The sequence below is a fragment of the Rhododendron vialii genome, chromosome 8a (genome assembly GCF_030253575.1).
Source record: "Rhododendron vialii isolate Sample 1 chromosome 8a, ASM3025357v1".
Lineage (NCBI taxonomy): Eukaryota > Viridiplantae > Streptophyta > Magnoliopsida > Ericales > Ericaceae > Rhododendron > Rhododendron vialii.
In genome coordinates, this window is record NC_080564.1 from 762,504 (window position 1) to 780,163 (window position 17,660).

The 17,660-nt window shown below is 37.8% G+C and overlaps 3 protein-coding genes across 3 annotated transcripts; all 3 read right to left on the reverse strand.

The window, feature by feature from the left end:
* Positions 1–98: 98 nt before the first annotated feature.
* LOC131298153 (probable ATP synthase 24 kDa subunit, mitochondrial) lies at positions 99–6,422 on the reverse strand. The gene is made up of 7 exons (XM_058323472.1): positions 6,254–6,422; positions 5,010–5,103; positions 3,600–3,744; positions 2,796–2,906; positions 1,548–1,694; positions 868–990; positions 99–381 (listed from the first exon to the last, which is right to left on the reverse strand). The coding sequence occupies exons 1-7, from the start codon at positions 6,290–6,292 to the stop codon at positions 318–320; spliced, it is 723 nt and encodes a 240-aa protein (XP_058179455.1). The 5' UTR covers positions 6,293–6,422; the 3' UTR covers positions 99–317.
* A 1,250-nt stretch (positions 6,423–7,672) lies between these two features.
* Positions 7,673–11,650, reverse strand: LOC131298155 (iron-sulfur assembly protein IscA, chloroplastic). The gene is made up of 3 exons (XM_058323474.1): positions 11,369–11,650; positions 8,568–8,786; positions 7,673–7,946 (listed from the first exon to the last, which is right to left on the reverse strand). Exons 1-3 carry the CDS (start codon positions 11,523–11,525, stop codon positions 7,804–7,806), a joined length of 519 nt encoding a protein of 172 aa, XP_058179457.1. The 5' UTR covers positions 11,526–11,650; the 3' UTR covers positions 7,673–7,803.
* A 1,097-nt stretch (positions 11,651–12,747) lies between these two features.
* Positions 12,748–16,104, reverse strand: LOC131298156 (ras-related protein Rab7-like). The gene is made up of 7 exons (XM_058323475.1): positions 15,795–16,104; positions 15,629–15,655; positions 15,022–15,121; positions 14,767–14,913; positions 14,144–14,224; positions 13,906–14,051; positions 12,748–13,192 (listed from the first exon to the last, which is right to left on the reverse strand). The coding sequence occupies exons 1-7, from the start codon at positions 15,845–15,847 to the stop codon at positions 13,129–13,131; spliced, it is 618 nt and encodes a 205-aa protein (XP_058179458.1). The 5' UTR covers positions 15,848–16,104; the 3' UTR covers positions 12,748–13,128.
* Between the last annotated feature and the right edge of the window lie 1,556 nt (positions 16,105–17,660).

Genomic DNA, 17,660 nt, shown 5'->3' on the forward strand with positions numbered 1-17,660 from the left:
CTTTTTATAGACAGGTCACAGGTACAATTCTCGATTTAGCAAGGGAGAATTTAAAAAAAAAATGCAATGCTAGATAATTGAAAAAACAAAGTTGGCCATTGACGAACGACAGTTTTGTGAACTTTAGATTGCCAAACCCCAGTTCTATAAAAGACTGGAAAATACAGATGACCAAAAAATATATCCAGTAGCAAGTCGTGTCTTGCTTCCAAATTTCTTTTTATTCAAGCGAATACCTCGAACTCAAACCACAGCTGGATTTGAGGATCCTGACAATTGTAAAAAGTGAATCAAAACACCAAGCAACAAAAATAACTTCAGATGAAGTTTCGGATGTCTAATGACTTCACATCAACCATCTCCTCATCCTTGAACTCCTCCCTGAATTTCGTGAAAGCATGATGTCAATTACAAACCACAAAAGAAGGGAGTGGGAAAAGGACATAGGAGAGAGCAAAGAAATGAATAAGCAGTTAGGTTGTATTTGGATCAGTAATTTGGGCAAGGAAAATGGAAGAGTCAAGGATCTAAGTATTTGGGTCAAGGATTTCGTTTAGGAAAAGGAAATCACATAAGATTATCCTTCAACGTTTGCTTTCCGATTCTGTTTCCTTTTCCTTAACGCATATCCTTGATCCAAATGCAACCTAAATGATTCAGGAAAGCAATGTTTCTCAGATCGCACAGGAAAAGTATTCCCAAGAAAAGTGATGCAACTGCCAGATAACATTAAGGAAAGGAATTGAGGGACAACATTACCCTGGTTGAAAAAAACAGAAACTATTTGATGACCCACAATTTGCTGTGACAGCATGACAAAACGTAGAGGCAACAAAAGCGCACACAATTTTAACAGAAGCAACATACCTTTTCTTTTGGGTTTCCATTGCCTCAAGAGCTTCCTTCTTGAGCTCCTCCAACTGAGCTTTCGCAATTTTGAGTTCCAACTGTTCTTCATATTTCGGCAGATCCTCCTTCCGGATTCCAAGTCTGACGTTAAGAAATAATTATGTTATCTTTCCAAAAAAAAATACATCGATACTAAAGAAACTTAGAAAGCTTCAAAGCATCAACGCAGCATTACAAGGCATGAATACTACCACGAAACACCAAAACTTTCATTCATGGGTTTAAACATCTGCAAGACTATGATTGACTCAGCCATTGAGGCAAGCTCACCAATTACCACATATTTCCTTCAATTCCTTCATTCGCGTATTATATTTCCTTTTGCATACTCCGAAATTAAATTGCATTTCGCATCCATTTAATACTAATCAGTTAACCTTTTACTTTGCACATTGCAAGGACAAGACAGATATGATAAACTCCAGCAGTAAAAACTGCAACAAAACATAAAGTGGACATGGAAGAACCAGCAATTGCATTGCCTCGTATCAGCTCGAGAACATGACAAAAATGAAAATAAGAACATGTAAAAGGAGGCAAAAGAATATCTACCACCTGTCATATTGCCATACATAAAGTGCTCAAGCCAGTGGGTTAAGCAACCAAACCAAACCTTAAGAGAGATTCAATTTGCTTACTTCTTATTGATCTTATCGAACTCTGCCATAAGAAGAGCCATTCCTTTCTTGTCATTCCTCATGAGTGGTTTGCTAATTTCCTTTTCTACCTTTTCCAAAGCATCCATCATCATAGCCTCTGCACCAAGCTCATCAGTGAGGCCCCTCCTGCAAAAGAAAGATTACTGTATGAATACAGGAAGGGGAACCTGCAACTCCTTTTTTCGTAAATGCCATGATACTAATAGAAAAAAAAAAGGTGACTTTGAACTGCAAGAAAATGTAGCTGCCAGCTAAAAAAGTAAATTTTTTCCCCTGCAAGGAAGAACACGGACACCAAGGTATACGATCACCCTACAACTTTGAGCACCTTAAATAAATCTTGAAGAAATACAGTCTAACGGTTGATACAGATTTGGGTCACAGAGAGATACAATCAAGAAAACATAACTGTTAAAACGGGAACACTCTTGGTCCTCCCCGATAATGCTTTCCATCACACCAAGTAACAAACCCCTACATCCGTTCCAGTTAAATTTCAGTCTCCTAATACCCAATTTGATCAACAAACGGCTATTTGGATGCAACAGGAACAATCCTTGCAAAAGGAGCAAAAGGCCCAAAACTCATGATTTAGTGAAGAAGAAGGAGAAGGTGTAAGCTGACTGCATAGACCTAGCATCTGCAACAACTACATCAACCAGAACCAATCCAAACCCTAATAATCAAGTGACTGGGACCAAAACATCGCCAAACATGACATTTGATGCACATCCAGCTTAACAATCAGAATACTCTGCCATCTACGACTCAGCAAATGTAAAGAACGAAAACTTCACAGGCTCTACGCCAATAACATCCCATAGGTAGCTGAGACTTTGGGTATCAGAAACTTATGCTGTGTTTGGTTTGGTATTTGAAAAGTTTTTTGAAAAATAGTAGGGGTAATAAGGGGAGAGAGATAGAGAGAGAAATGTTGGAAGTAGGGGGAATCTAAGGGGAATTTTTTGAAAAATGCTTTTTGAAAAGGGAAGAGAACTTAGCATCCGAAATAATAATTCTTTATCAAGACAATAGCTTGCTTTATATGTTTATCATTTTGAGCATCAAAACTGAATGTCTGGTCACAGCTTCAGTGCATACAAGCATCTCAAATGTCAAGTTGGAAAAGAGACAAATAAATAGACATACAAGCAAGAGTCAGGATTGATGGCGCACTGCCCATATGGGAAACAAAATTAAATAGGCAGGAGAACATAATGGATGTACCTGACTCGAATCTCCTTCAATGTCAACAGATATGTTCGAGCATCTGGAATACCTTGTGTTCGAGTTTGAATGGTGTATTGAATTCGTTGCGATTCTGAGAACAAGTCTGCCCTGGAACATTACCGGTGGCATAGCAGCAAATTGCATCACGATCCAATTGGGACATAGAGGTAACATATTCAATTGAATATTGCAAAAAAACAAATCTGGTCTCCCTCAAACACATCTTCAATTCCATATATACTCAGGAGAGGAGTCGTAGGAATTCAAAAATTGCTTGGTCCCGATGATTGGTTTTCGACAACCTTGAGCAGTTGGGGCCTTTTGGTTACAGACTGGGTTTGATAAGGTAGCCTTACATACTGGTCCATGTGCAATCCAATTTATGGCTAGTATTTATTCTGCGGGAAGTATCAGTGCCAAATTACTGACTTAAAGCCATACAATATGAGAATTGAGAGGTGATGGTAGAGCATTTAGTTCGATAAACAAAATGTCGTAAAAATATCATAACTTGTCCAGGTGCAGAGCACCAAATTCCTTCCACCAGACTTCGCTCTCGGTGTTCACTTTTCTCCCTTCCTGCTCTTTCCTATATCGTCAATCAAAATTTTTTGTCCTCGCTATTTTTCTTTTCTTTCTTTCTTTTCATCTGTGCTGAAAATTGCAGTTATTCCAGACCATATAAAGTGAACTTTCTACACGTTCAGTAACCCATATAGGGAACTTGATTTACCAAAGAATAGATACTCTGCTTGGAGAAAGCCAATTTTATATTGAAGAGACATAAAACAAAGAACTTACTTTTCTCTAACAGTCTTCATGACTTTAGCATATTGCTCTACGGCTGCTGGATTCTCAGGTTCTATGGTGATCTTTTCCTTTCGCAAGATCCCCATGGCTGTCTCAAACTTTTTCTTCACGTCCAAGAAAATGTTCTTCAACATCTCTTTCCAGATCAAATGCAAGCAATTTGTTAGAGATAGTTACTCATTTCCCCAATAACCAATCAAACCAAATCCATAAAGTGCTAAGCAGAGGTCAAAAAATTACAAATCAACTGTTCTCAAATCAATTGAACAGCTAAGAATGGCATCCATCAATTTTTTTTTCCGGACATTTGAAACATATTGACCAACAAATCAGGTAAGTTCGAATTTCCAGTCAAAGGACTTGACTTATTATTCAACTTCGAGTACAGTCGGTTAAATAGAATTCAACACCTCTCTCTCTCTCTCTCTCTCTCCTACCCTTTTGTCCATCCTTTCTCCTTTCTCAGAGGAAGCAGTGTTCTGTTATTCAGTGCCTAAACAAGCAACTTCTGCCCTCAGATATACAGATACCATCACCTATTGTTTGCTTTTGAGAATCAACTCAGAAATAAATGGTTACTGTAGTTCCAAACACTGTACACTTACATACTCCCTCCGTTCCTAAATGTTAGTCCACTCTTCCATTTTGGGATGTTCCAAAATGTTGGTTCTTTTCTAAAAAAGGAAGTAAAAATTTGATGATTTCCCAAAAATGTCCCTCATAAGTAAAATGCAAGTGGTAAAAAGTAGGTAGAACACAGGGGCAATGAGGTAAAAAGTAGGTAGAACACAGGGGCAATGAGAAAATGATGCAACTTAATTTCAATATAAGTACAATGATAACATGCCTCCTCTTGGAACTCCCCAAAGGGAACAACAATAAGGAACGGAGGGAATATAATATTTGCCGGAAGATAAGTGCATGTGCTGTGAGGTCGTTTTCTCATTTATCATCAGGAGTGAAACATGAAAAGTGTTAGCAACGGGGATGGAAGATTTTTTTTTATATTTACAAAGCCAAGAATTGGGTGCTTTTGTGAACAGTCACAAGACATGATGATATCTACCAATAAATATCCAACAACCCCTCTTTAATCAAGATAGGTCGATTGGTAAAAATCACCAATTTGGTTCAAGGGATAGAAAGACTCTCAGACAACAATCCCTGATCAGGGCTGTTCCAGTGCTTAACCAACAGCTGGACAGGAAGATCAAAACATGCACAAGCACGAGTGTGAGTGCCTCACATGCAGATAAAAAAGAAAGGCTGCATTTCGAGATAAAGTGTGCTTGAGAGAAAATTTGTGCATGTAATTGCCGTGAAACGCTCGATAATTCTTGATTCGGGAAAAAGAAAGGAAAAAAAAAAAAAGACGAAAGGAAACAGTATACAAACACTAACCATCTCCCTTAAGAACTGCAGGAGCTGCTTCTTTGGCAAAAAAACGGACAGGAACGGCATGCTCTCGTTGCAGAAGGATCTGGCCACCAGACAGCTGTGCAACCACAATAACATAAATATAACAGAACAAAACAAAAGGAGAGAAAAGAAGGTGAAGCAGATGGGGAAAAGGGTTGGCCAATGCAGACAACAGCATTAGCCATAAGAAAATAAATCAACAGAAGGGTCGTTGTTAGTCCTTAACAGTTCAAAAAACAAAAATGCTCAAATAGACAAAGCAACTATTAAAGTGAAACATAAGGTGAGATCGAATCATAGAGACACAAGTCTCATCTCGACTAGTGATGCAATGACAGCAATAATGCGATATTCAACATGAACTTCTACCCATACTTCTTTGGGAAAAATTTGACTTCACAGATTGTAGATCATGTGCTGCTTTGGAGGAAAAAAGACCAAATTCAGGTTTAATATTGTTCAGTCCAAAGAAGCCAAATAGTGGGAATTTAGAATGTACCGTACTGCATCATAAGTAAGTTATACCAATAGCATGTATAAAATGGTGAAATTTACACGCCACTCGCCAGTGACTAGTCTTGTGTGATTTAAGCCCAGAGTCGGGGCAAACGGGTTCTGAAATCTTGGCAGTGAGGTTTCTCACTGCCAAATAAAATGATTATAAGAAAGCAAAATCAATTATGTTCCAAGAAAATTAAACCATCGAAATGTGATTACATCACATGCCCGTCGTAAATTGGTCTCCAAACCTAAGTCACGTAATGCGCGTGCGCGTGTGTGAGGAAGCGTGAGCATGAAAGTGTCTTTGAAAAATATCCTAAACTATTGAAATTCGCAAGAGTGAGGATTGAGAGCGCGAGCAAATGGCCATCCTGAGGAATTGTGTGACTAAGCTCCAAACCAAACATCAATGCTGTAACACTGCACCAACATTATATTTCTGCATAAATCCGAACAATACCTAATTCTCAAAAGACCACGACTAAGCGTTGACCGTCTATAACAACAGTATCTGAAAACACAGTCTTATATACGGCTCAGATCATCCTAATTACCGCGTATTATCTTCTACATTGGAACATAACAGAACGAATTCCGACTCCAAATCCGCGATCAAATCACAGAAATGAGATCTCAAATGAATTCAGTATCGAAAGAACATAAATCACGAACGCGAAACACGTATAGACATGTACGTGCCGAAATGGAAGCGGAAATGAGGGAACCTGTTTGGATTTGGACAAGAAGCGAGAGGCGAAGGCCATGATCGGAGCTCAGGTTTCTTCGTCTTCGAGCTGTTCGTTGGATTTGGTTTTAGGGTTTGGGTCCGATTTTGGGAGGACGACGCTATTTGCTTGTATCTGGTTTTTTGGCACTACAAAGCGTACAGCGGCGAGGGTGTTTCGGTACTGCGACGAGTACGCCTACCTTGTTTCAGGACCGTCTGATGTATGAGATCCTAATCCAACGGTTAGGAGTTTCCCACCACATATAGGCGACATTATGGTACTGGTTAACTTGAAAAAAACTTGAGTGAGTGAGTGAGCAATAAGTAAATATTTCCGTTCAAAATAAAAATGTAATAAGTAAATATTCAGGGTGTTTCTTTACTTTTCTTTTCTTTTTTGTCATCTTTGTACATCAGCGGGAATTGCAGTAGTTAGTATGTTAGTATACAAGGAGTACGGAGGCTATTCATTGCCCTGGACACCAAACGCAACCCTTGTGGGGCTCGAACTCATGCCTCTACTAGGAAGGCAGATGAGACAATCATCTTGACAAAGCATGATTTCTCAAATATTTAGGGGTGTTTTGGTGGGCAATAACTTAAGGATCTCTAGTTGTTAAAAAAAATCAAAACTTTTTTTTTGGGGTAATGCAAAGTGTCCTCGGGCCCTTTGCTAACCCAAAGGTTTGTTACGCATGAGTGGCTCCAAGGATTTTTTTGCAGTGCAGGAGATTCAAATCTGCGACCTCGGGATGATAAGCCCCTCCATCCTGGCCGATCACCAACTACACTATCCCTCGGGGTTAAAATAATATCGAGTTGTTTCCACTAACCAACAAGTTATTGAAATTTTTTAAGTTTGTTAAGAGAGTTGTTGAAAAATGTCAAGTTGTTTCCACTAACTAATAAATTGTAGATGAGATGCAAAACTTATTGCTTAATGTGAACAACAAATTAAAATGTCATAACGTATTACCCAAAATTGTTTAGGGATAACATGGCTTCAGTAGCCTTGGGACATGGCAACCCAACGCCTTCTCCACCACAAGTCATACGGGGTTCATACAATAAATACTAGGCCCCACACCCTATGGTGGAAAAGGGCATCCACCACAAGTCATGTGGGGTTCATACAATAAATACTAGGCCTCACACCCTACGGTGGAAAAGGACATTGGAGCACCACATGGCCTTTGCCCAGGACAATCCAATAATTTTTCTGGTTCTTGGGTCTCTGACTCTGCGCGCTAAATTAATGTTTGGAATTTTTGTTTGTTTTCTCTAAAAGATTAAAAATAATAGTGCGATCAAAACCAAACGAAATTTCTAGTTCATCACCCTTTAGGTGAGATAAAACGTTTAAAATCTGCATACGACAACTACACGAGCTCAGACGAATGGCATCTCACAAAAAAAATGCTCAAACAAATTTGGCTTATATTATACAATCACAGGTTTCTTAACCAGACAATTAGACACTCAGTAGTCCAATCAAACTAGGTTTTCTTCGGGTAATGATCTAGCTCAATCTTTCATCTTTACAAGATTTTACATCTCAGCAGCAAATGATTTACCACAACCACAGGTTTGTGTAGCATTCGGATTTTTGAAAGAGAAGCCTCCGCCAATGAGCGCGTTGCTGTAGTCCAATTGCATCCCATAAATGAAAAGAAGGCTCTTCGGATCGCAAACTACACAAAGAGAGAATGCAAGGTCAGGTGTTGCACAGTATCTAAAAGGTCATCAGAAATAGAGAAGAATTTGTTCGGTAACACAGCAGAGTACAATTAGATACAGCACTGGATATCGAGGGTAGATAAGTGTTTCTTTCTTCTCCTCTAGCATGTTAACATCATTGAACCAAAAAAGTAAGACCAGTTAACGCGCATTAAACATTAATGAGTCCCCCCCCAAGGGGACTTATTAACCTACTGTACTAAATGCCCAAAATGGTTGTGCTCAAACTAGAACCCAAAAGCTTACATCTCAATGGGAGCGCAGGAGCGCGCTTCTAAGGTAGGAGCGGCACCACTTTAGAAGCTCCTTGCTACTAAGGTCCTAAATATTTAGTCAACCTATTATAATAGTGATGGGAGTCAAAAATAGGGGATGAATTGAGGTTAGAGCATCAAAGAAACGGTAAAAGTCCTCATCCAACTGAACAATTACGTGTAGAGTTTTTTTTTTTTTGCTAAGCAATTACGTGTAGAGTTGAAAACATCAATGTAGCATCAGCCATTAAATGTCTACTCACAAGCTTTGTTAGTACATACTCAAACCTCAAATAAGCAAAAAAGGTGATACAGGCGTACCTATAACAAACCCATTGTATTCAATGATGGAATCATCTGGCCTCGCATTTTCTCTGCTCTCAAACTCCATTGTGTAAGACATCCCGGAGCACCCACCCTGTTTGACACCTATTCTTAAGCATAAATCTTCATTCCGTTCAGATCTCATCTTACTCAAGTGCTTCAGTGCATTATCCGTCAAGCCCACAGCAGGTGCAAGCCCCCCAGAAGCCGGCGGAGCTGATGCACACAAGGCGAAATTCACGAATTCTTAATAGTTGATAGTTTACTATAATTCAATGAAGAGAACTGAGTAGACCTAGGACCTAACCAAAGGACTTTTATGGACAAAATAGAGCAAGAAGTACTACACAATCATCGGTTTCCAAAACGAAAAGACAACTGTTTCAGAGTAAATGTATCTTGTTTCTTTAAGAGAAGAAATGATGAAGAATTGGGGTCTCTCGCTCGCATAATGAGCCTACCTTGTTAGAGAATATAATCCCTTATTGCTTGGATAAGGAAGGGTAGATCAAGTAGTACACGAGAGACCTTTCTACCAAAAAGCTTAAGCTTTTGGGTCAGACACACATAAGGATTTACATGGTAGGAAGGGGAAACAAAAAGCAGACACAACCCACAATTGGGTACAAGTGATAGAGCTAGTTAACGGCTGTTCATTAGCGGGTGTGAGAGCATCCACAATGTAATAATCAAAACTAAAAGGTTGCAATGTTTGCTCAAAAAAGTGCTCACATTGTAATAACCAAACTTAGCAACCTCTTAGCAACTCATCAAATTTTGACCTTTGAATAACCAAACTTAACAACTTTTACCAATAACCAAAACTCAATAACCAAACCCAATAACCAAATTCAAAACTAAAAAATTAAAAAACACCTCACATTAGAATCGTCTCATCGAGACGAATAATTTGGTGTGGTCGGGTGCGTGATTAGAACTCGTTTGCAATTGGACATAGATGCATTGCGTATTGTGGGGGTTTTTTTTTATAGGGATACAAAAATAACCAATGTAGAGATCAAGTTTGTTAGGTTTGATTATGAACTAAATGGATAATCAAATGCTGACGTGACACATTTTGGTTATCGATTTTGATTATTCCCATTGCGGATGCTCTGAGAGAATATAAACCCGGACTACTTGGGTATCAAGATGATCACATAACATGCACCTCTATACCAAATAACTTTTAAGTTTTTTGGTTCGATCAAAAAATGTCCACACCCCTGTGTGTGAGCCTTACTTAGCTAGAAACATACCCTAGGGCATCATAAGACGAAGTTCCAAAATTTGCAGATTAGACGCGCCATGATGCCTCTTATCTTCCAGTGTTTCAAAACGCCTGAGGCGCATAGAAGCGCCAAGGGCCCTTAAAAAAGAGAGTAGACGTACCTTACCAAGTGACCAAATGACACAATATCATCAAATAGGACATGTACTATTGAAAACAACATATGTAATAATCCAAGTACCATACTTTCAAGTCCAAAAAGGTAGAACGTCAATAATCATACATGACATTCAAATGACCATATAAGAAAAAAAAGAACATACTGCGCTTCCATCAAAACTAATCTTTGAAGTTTGAATGTTTAGCTTCAGAAATTAGAAACGTGATGAAGTACTCGTAGGCTAATTGCAGTCTAATTGAAGGAATCGTGGCAGAGGAAGGTCGAAGGAAAGGCCAATGCAGTCCAAGAGGAGAATAAGTGCCAATGGAAGATCGTATTAGATGAGATTAGGACTTTTTATAAAAGTTGTTATCTCGTGCTTTGGTCTCATTAAAAGCTTTGATCTGGTGCGCTGGATCTCAATCAGAGGTGGATAGACTTTAAAAAATGATTATATATACAAATGTTAAGCGCTCGCTTTTTGCGCTTCACCGCTTCGCTTCTGCACGTTTAAGCCCCATACCCACGCCTTGCTTCGTTTGTTTGGACGTAAAATATTTTCCTGAAAAATGTTTTACTTATTTTTTAGTGTTTGGTTGTGCAAAAAAAGGAAAATATTTTACCAAGTACTTAAAACATTTTACTTCATATGGCTGAAAATGTTATTTTCTTGAAAAGGTGGCAAGTCATTTCCCGAATTTGGGCTGCTTGACACATAATTATGTTATTTACCGAGCCCCCCACATCCCAATCTTATCCACCTATGACCTAACCCTATGCCTTCTCATCGAATACGACAAAATTTTGTATGCAATACCTACATACATACATATGTATACAATACACACAACGTCATTTTACATCTATCAACCAAACACCGGAAAATGGAAAAGAAACTTTTGTTTTTTGCAAAATCATTTTACATGGAAAAACTTTTACATCGGAAAACATTTTACTTTGAAACAAACGGAGCAGCTCGCTTTTCCACCGTCATCGACATGAGTCACACGACTATCTGCGTTTCAGTCATGTTTGTTTGAGTAATTGGATAACCCAGTTCCAACAAAAAATATATTGCTCTCCCAAGCCCTAACGCATCATTTAAAACCCCATGCTTTGATTTCATCACTCATGCTGCAGCTTCAAACCGCAGCTTACCATAACTACTAAATCAACACTTTCTATGCTTTCCAAAACAAAACCAGTACAATTCCTTTTGTGTACATGATTAAAAAGAAAATCGGATAATATCAACAATATGCGTAAAAAGTTCATTTTCCCAATCATACACGTTGCTTCAATTTACTGGCATAGAACTTGAATTCGATAAACCTTGTCGCTGTACGTCACTAAAATACTATCAATTTGATATCTCCATTTACGCAAGAGTATCGAAAAATACACTACCTTCGACTGAGGCTGATCGAATCGATAAGGGCTTCGGGCGGCTGAGATACGCAGGCGAGGATCGGAACGAAATTGAAGCTGGAGATTGAGGTAGAGAGATTGAATTCCTCGGCAGGCGGAAGAGAGAGGGGCAACGGACTGTCGCTGTGAACGCCATTGGAGACGACGAACGCAACACGCGAGAGAGAGAGGAGAGAGAGTGGGATGGGAAATGAATAAATATCAAGAAACACGTGTCTGGATCGATTCTACTTGTGCCCAAGTGCGAATTTGGGGCTGCAAAACGAACCGTATTGCTCACAAGTCACGAACAGCTTATTCAAAATGGCTTATTTTTTGTTCTTATTCAAATTTTTTTCGTATCATTTGGCTTATTGTCATTTTTTTAGGGATTATTGCATCCTCATGACAAGAGGAATCTAAAAATTTAAAATTTTTGACCGAAATCCAATTTTTTTTGAATAAAGACGAAAGTAAATCAATAAGCCAATTTTTTCGTCTTTATTCAAAAAAAATTAGATTTCGGTAAATTTTTTTTACTTTTTAGATTCCTCTTGTCGTGAGGATGCAATAATCCCCAAAAAAATGACAATAAGCCAAGTGATACGAAAAAAATTTGAATAAGAACAAAAAATAAGCCACTGTGGTTTATTTGTCCGAACGGGCCCTAAGTCTTGGTTCGTTCGGACATGCTTGGCTTTGCTCAACTCATTTAGTAGTTGAGCTCGAGTTATGGGCTCATTTAGTAAACGAGCTGAGTTTCATACTCCAAAGCTTGGCTCGACAAAGCTCAGCTCGAACAAGTAGGTTCGACTCGTTTATAGAGGTTCTTTAGTAAAGGAACCTAACTTGGTTTGTTAAGGGCTCAGCTCATTTATAGCCGAACCAAGTTTGAGCTCGAATTTTTGGCTCATTTAGTAAACAAGCTGACCTAAAACACTACAAAACTCGGTTCGGCTCGTTTTGTTAGCTTGCATGTGTTCTTACTACTAGAAATATTTTGTTTCAGTTTTATTCGATTTTTGGTATAGTATTTGAGGTCCCTATTGCACAATAGGAAGATACTCTTGCATGGTCAATAAGGAGATTTTTGTCTTTTGCTTCTTATTTTACTAAATTGATGTAATTTTGGAAAATTATGATAGTAAATGATTGGTTGGGAAGGAAGGGCTGAGTAAAAGCCATATATTTCCATAATTCCATGAAGCCAATGTTCAACGAAAATTGTATTAGGAATCGTTTTTCACTTGATTTTTATGGATCGTCGTTTAAAAGTTAATATGAGCGAGTATCTGTTTTCCAAAACACGTATATGAACTCAAGCGTAAAAAATACTTATGTGTCGTGGATCCGAACTGTTTTATTTTTTACCAAGCATGTCCTCCAAAGCTAATTTCCAATAAATATAAGGTCGACACTCCCTTTTGGTATGTACGAGTTAACTTATGAAAGTACTTTTTATCCAAAAATGAAAAATGAGAGTGAGTATAATTTACATTTGCAAATAAGGTATTTCCACCAAACCTGATCATGTTACATTACTTAGCAGACTCAAAACAAGCAACCACAGTGGGTTAAAAAAATAAAAAATCAAACACTCAATTTTTTTTCAAAGAAAAGAAGAATAAGGTAACCACTCTCCAGTTTCATTTGTGTTAATACAATGAGACATATACAGAGAGATTATTGAAAAAGAATGGAGAATTAGGCAAACCAAAAAGGTAACCAAATTATATGTTTCAAGTGCAGCCCAGCCAAGTTTAGCATGCACATCCTCCTCTGTGTTCAATTCCTGAAATCGATTCTTGGATTCCGTGGGCATACCTGAAAATAAAACGGCAATTAGCTAGATCACAATTTGGTTGGTTACTAGTAGGAGTATCAAAATCTTTGTAAGTAACATCTTCAATCCAAAGACGTGCACGCGCGCACACACACAAAGAAAAAAGAAAAAAAAAGGATTCTCAAATCAGTAGAAAGTAGGGAATAAGTTTATGCACTGTAGGATTTGATTTCGTTAAGTTTTTCATCAATGTGATCAGATATGCTCAGTTCTCTCATTATGCAGAGGCAAGAAATTCCAAAATTTTCATATAACCACTACTTAAGAAACCATGGTCATAGCCTATCCAAAAAAAAAGAAAGAAACCATGGTCATAGACTTGAATGAAAACACGTTTTCTTCCCATTTATTCAATACACAGTTACTGTTTCTACCTTTAATTCAAGGATTTTTTTAAAGGCTGGTTATCGATCTTTCTACCAAAATCAAAACTAAAAACTAGTATTGAAAAAACACGAAAAGAAGATTGCTGCAAATTAGAGGCCGCTCTGGCTTATTTCGGGTATGGGTCTCTCTGAATATTGTCCCCACCTATCAATTTTATTGCCCAGAAAATAACTACCAAATTTGAAAAACTATGCACTGTAGGGCTTTACTTTGTGACATGAAAATACCACAGTTCTAAAAAAAGTGGGACTGAGGTAGTAAATAACTAAGAGCACCACATGATCAAATGAAAGAGAGTCCTCATTACATTTCTTGCTCCCGTTGGTTCAAGAGTGCAGTTTTTGCAATGCAGATGAATGCATCATCCACATTGTAATTTTCTTTAGCTGAAGTCTCAAAGTAAGACATGTTTCCCCTGGAAACACACCACTCCCTTGCTGTTTTCTCAGAAACCTGCATATACCAAATAAAGGATACTTCAAACCATATGCAGCAAAAGTGATAACATACAACTCGACAAGTTACTCAAAACTTAGCATTCTTACCGCTCTGTTGTTTCCACCATCCACATCGACCTTGTTACCAACTAGTACGAAGGGAAATGTATCTGGCTCCGTCGGATCTGCCTAGAGTCACATACCGAACCGATTATCAAAATCATGAGGTATCAAATGCTACATTTATCTTAGAGATCTGGTTTGTTCTTCTTTGTCTTTTTTACCTCTACGCCAAACACGTAGAAGAGAACTGTTCTTGAAATTCCTTCACTTGTAAGTTGTCGCTTGTTGAATGCAAAATTGCAATTTATGTACATCTTTTATGTGATGTATCTATGCATAAGATAGCCTAATGAACACAGTTGATCTATGGATACTCCCTATCTAAGATCAATATATAACTCCAACAACGCTACGCTTGTTATTTCAATGCCAGTTTAAAAGAGGGAAAGAGATTTGGAGAGGGAAAACGAAGGACTAGGAGAAAGAAAAGACTCCAATTTCCATCCTCTTGTTGGTTGTGCTGGATGCTGAAAAAACAAAAGCTATCTTTGATGTATAACCGCAACCTTCACCCAAAAAGAGAAATGGAAACTAAAATGGTGTAATGCCCATTTATAATCTTAAAAACTCAATCATCGAGCATCGAATTAAACATGAAAAATTATAACCTGCTTCAGAAACTCGTCGTGCCAATTTTGAAGTGTCTCAAATGACTTGAGTATATTCACATCATATACAAGGATGCAGCAATCTGCACCGCGGTAAAATGCAACACCCAGGCTCTGAAACCTTTCTTGCCCAGCCGTGTCCCAAATCTGACATACGCAATCAACACAAATTCAGCATATGTGATTAAATTAATACTCCTTCGTTCTCAAGCAAAATACATTGATTAGGAGTATTAGTTTGAGCTGATTACCCACTTGCAAAGTGATCAGTTTGCCGTCAATCTCTAGTTCTTTTGTGACAAAATCAGCTCCAATTGTAGACTTATATTGTTGCCTGAATTTCTTGTAGACATATCTGGAGTGACCGTCAAAGAACCACAAATATGACAGCACCGTTTGTGTATTAAAACAACATCATTTTGATGCATTGAAACACCTGTCGTAAAACTGATATGTCCTTCGGACAAGTAATCCCTCCACCAATCAGTACAATGAAAAATACTATAAATGCATTCCTATATACTCCTTTATCATGGAATCTCATTCTCTAATCTAGACATCAAACATGGCATAATACCAAAGTCACTCAGACTTTTTAGTTTCCCTTAAAAAGTAAACTTATACTTTTTGGACTTGTAGACAAGTTGTTTCCGCTATTTGGACATTTAGTTGATGTATGTGAGGAGAATGACCTATCTCGATATCTGTGTTTTGTGAGCTTTAGCCCGTTTAGACAATTAGGGAAACTTGGCCTAAATAGCAATTTTCTTTGTCACTTTTCCACGAACACCCTATCTACTACTAATACACAAGTAGTAAATCATCATGCGAAGTGGTGGTTGTATGCAGACATTTAGGATACTGATTCATCAAAGATGTCTTTCCAACCCTGAAGAAAATACAACTGAAATTAGAAAGAAAGGAAGTATGACACAATTTCGAAACGAAACAAACTCCCATGATGCTTTAAACCAAGCCAGAGAAACAAACCCAACTGCCAAATCAAAGATTAATGACCAGAATCATACCCGCTATCGCCGAGGACGATGACCTTGAGCAAAGTCCTGTTTGGTTTCAACATGATGAACAGCTAACAAAAATGGAACCTTTTTCTCGACTTTTGGATTCTGGGTTTTGGACTTCGGGTATATACAAGGCTCTAGAGAAAGAATGATTCAAAAGGGATGATTCAAGAAAAGTCTGCCCACTTTTGGAGGAGATTGTTCTTCAATGTTCCTCTTCTTCTTTTCTGGGTTTACTTTTCTGATTAGTGTCAGCCTGTAAATTAGTGCAAGGATGGCCATGTGAGCCTTTTGCCGTCCGAAATCACATGTATGGATTCTATTTAAAAGCGTAATTATTTATGTTCTTTTTTCTTTTTTCTTTTTTTTTGTAGTTGACCTGTTACTCAGTCGTGCGTCCCGCCACCGTTTTTTGTTTTTGTTTTTTGTCTTTGGTAATGTAGAGTGTCTCTCGCCATCTTGTGCACCTCTCAGACTACTTTTTACTACACTTTCACAGCCGTTTCACATGCTTATACGTGAGAATGAGATGACCCCGAAAGTTGCTAACAAAGAAAATGAATATGAGACTTTAAGAAGAAACAAACTTCTAAATTTCTCTAGCTTTATTATATATGGGGAGCGTTCTGAGGACAAACAAAAACATAAAAAAAGACACTCTATCTCAACCACTGAAACAAATGGCCGAGATTAGAAGTTCGCAAAGAATTAGTCGTCAAGAATTACTCTTGCCCGCAAATAACTACCTCTGGTTGTAATTCTTGGCGGCCAAGAGTAATCTTGGCCGCCAAGAGTAATTCTTTGCGGTCAGGAGTAATTTTTTGGGAACTTCTAATCTCAGCCATTGGTTTCAATGGAATGTCTTTTTTTGTATTTTTATTTGTGTCCGCCGAACGCTCCCCATTATATAATATATATAGTAATAATGGAGAGCAAATCCTATCTTGATCAGCTACAAATAATTGGCCTAGTCTGGTTACAGGTCAATGCCAAATTACTGGTTATGATTAGTACATTTTCTACATCTTTAGCGTCACGGAATCAAAATATGAAAACAAGTATCTATACATACTTGACCGAAAGATATCTATATTTATCATAGCTTTACAAAACAAATTCTTTCCTGTTATAAAATTGAGACATAAATTAAAAAAAAAAAAACTTGTGTGAAAGTAAAATACGTATTGAACACACTATGTATATGAAGTTAGTTCTTCAAGAACTATTCGAGATCGATCTTCCAAATCAATCAAATTCTCATTACCTTTATGTATAACTTCCTTTTTCTTTCTCTCTTATCAATTTTCCTGTATCTTTGCATATGAGGGAGAGGGATGTCATATAGGAAAATGGGGGAAGGCTTGGACACAAAGTCCTTCTCTGATTGTTAAAGCATATTTGACAATGAAAATTGATATTCGTGTTTTACTTTTTACTGATGGCGCTCTAATTTAAACGTGAAGTTACTAATAACTTCATGAATAAAGCAGAGCGCCATCAGTAAAAAGTGGAGCGCGAATATCAATTTCCTTTGAATTTGTTTGCATAAAACTATTACAACCACTTTGTGTGGTCAACCAAAACATGTACAGTAACTTTCATAACTTTCCCCCTATATTTTTTTTACAAAGAAAGAGCTTATGTAATGATTTCTCTATTGAACCCTTTCCCCCTCGGCAAGACTAAAAAATTGGTTGGTAATGGTTTCTTTATCCAGTACTCTCTCTCTCTCTCTCTTTTTTCTTTTCTCGAATTCTTACGTAATTTCTAAACAAGTAGCAGTAGAAGAAAAGATCATACTCTTGAAAGCCTTTTCTTGTGTGTCTTTTTAATTGAGATAAGGGCCTCTTCTTGTGTTTGATCACAAAAAGA

Excerpts from the sequence above, each read along its gene's own strand:
- LOC131298153 (XM_058323472.1), bottom strand. The coding sequence starts at position 6,292 with ATGGCCTTCGCCTCTCGCTTCTTGTCCAAATCCAAACAG. Across the intron at positions 2,907-3,599 it reads ATGAAGACTGTTAGAGAAAA|GGCAGACTTGTTCTCAGAAT; the intron begins GTAAGTTCTTTG and ends GTAATGTTCCAG. Across the intron at positions 1,695-2,795 it reads TTGAAGGAGATTCGAGTCAG|GAGGGGCCTCACTGATGAGC; the intron begins GTACATCCATTA and ends TTTCTTTTGCAG.
- LOC131298155 (XM_058323474.1), bottom strand. The coding sequence starts at position 11,525 with ATGGCGTTCACAGCGACAGTCCGTTGCCCCTCTCTCTTCCGCCTGCCG. Across the intron at positions 8,787-11,368 it reads TCGATCAGCCTCAGTCGAAG|CTCCGCCGGCTTCTGGGGGG; the intron begins GTAGTGTATTTT and ends TGTGTGCATCAG. Across the intron at positions 7,947-8,567 it reads ATACAATGGGTTTGTTATAG|TTTGCGATCCGAAGAGCCTT; the intron begins GTACGCCTGTAT and ends CTCTTTGTGTAG.
- LOC131298156 (XM_058323475.1), bottom strand. The coding sequence starts at position 15,847 with ATGTTGAAACCAAACAGGACTTTGCTCAAGGTCATCGTCCTCGGCGAT. Across the intron at positions 14,914-15,021 it reads GCAAACTGATCACTTTGCAA|ATTTGGGACACGGCTGGGCA; the intron begins GTGGGTAATCAG and ends TGCGTATGTCAG. Across the intron at positions 13,193-13,905 it reads AACCAACGGGAGCAAGAAAT|GTATGCCCACGGAATCCAAG; the intron begins GTAATGAGGACT and ends TTTTATTTTCAG.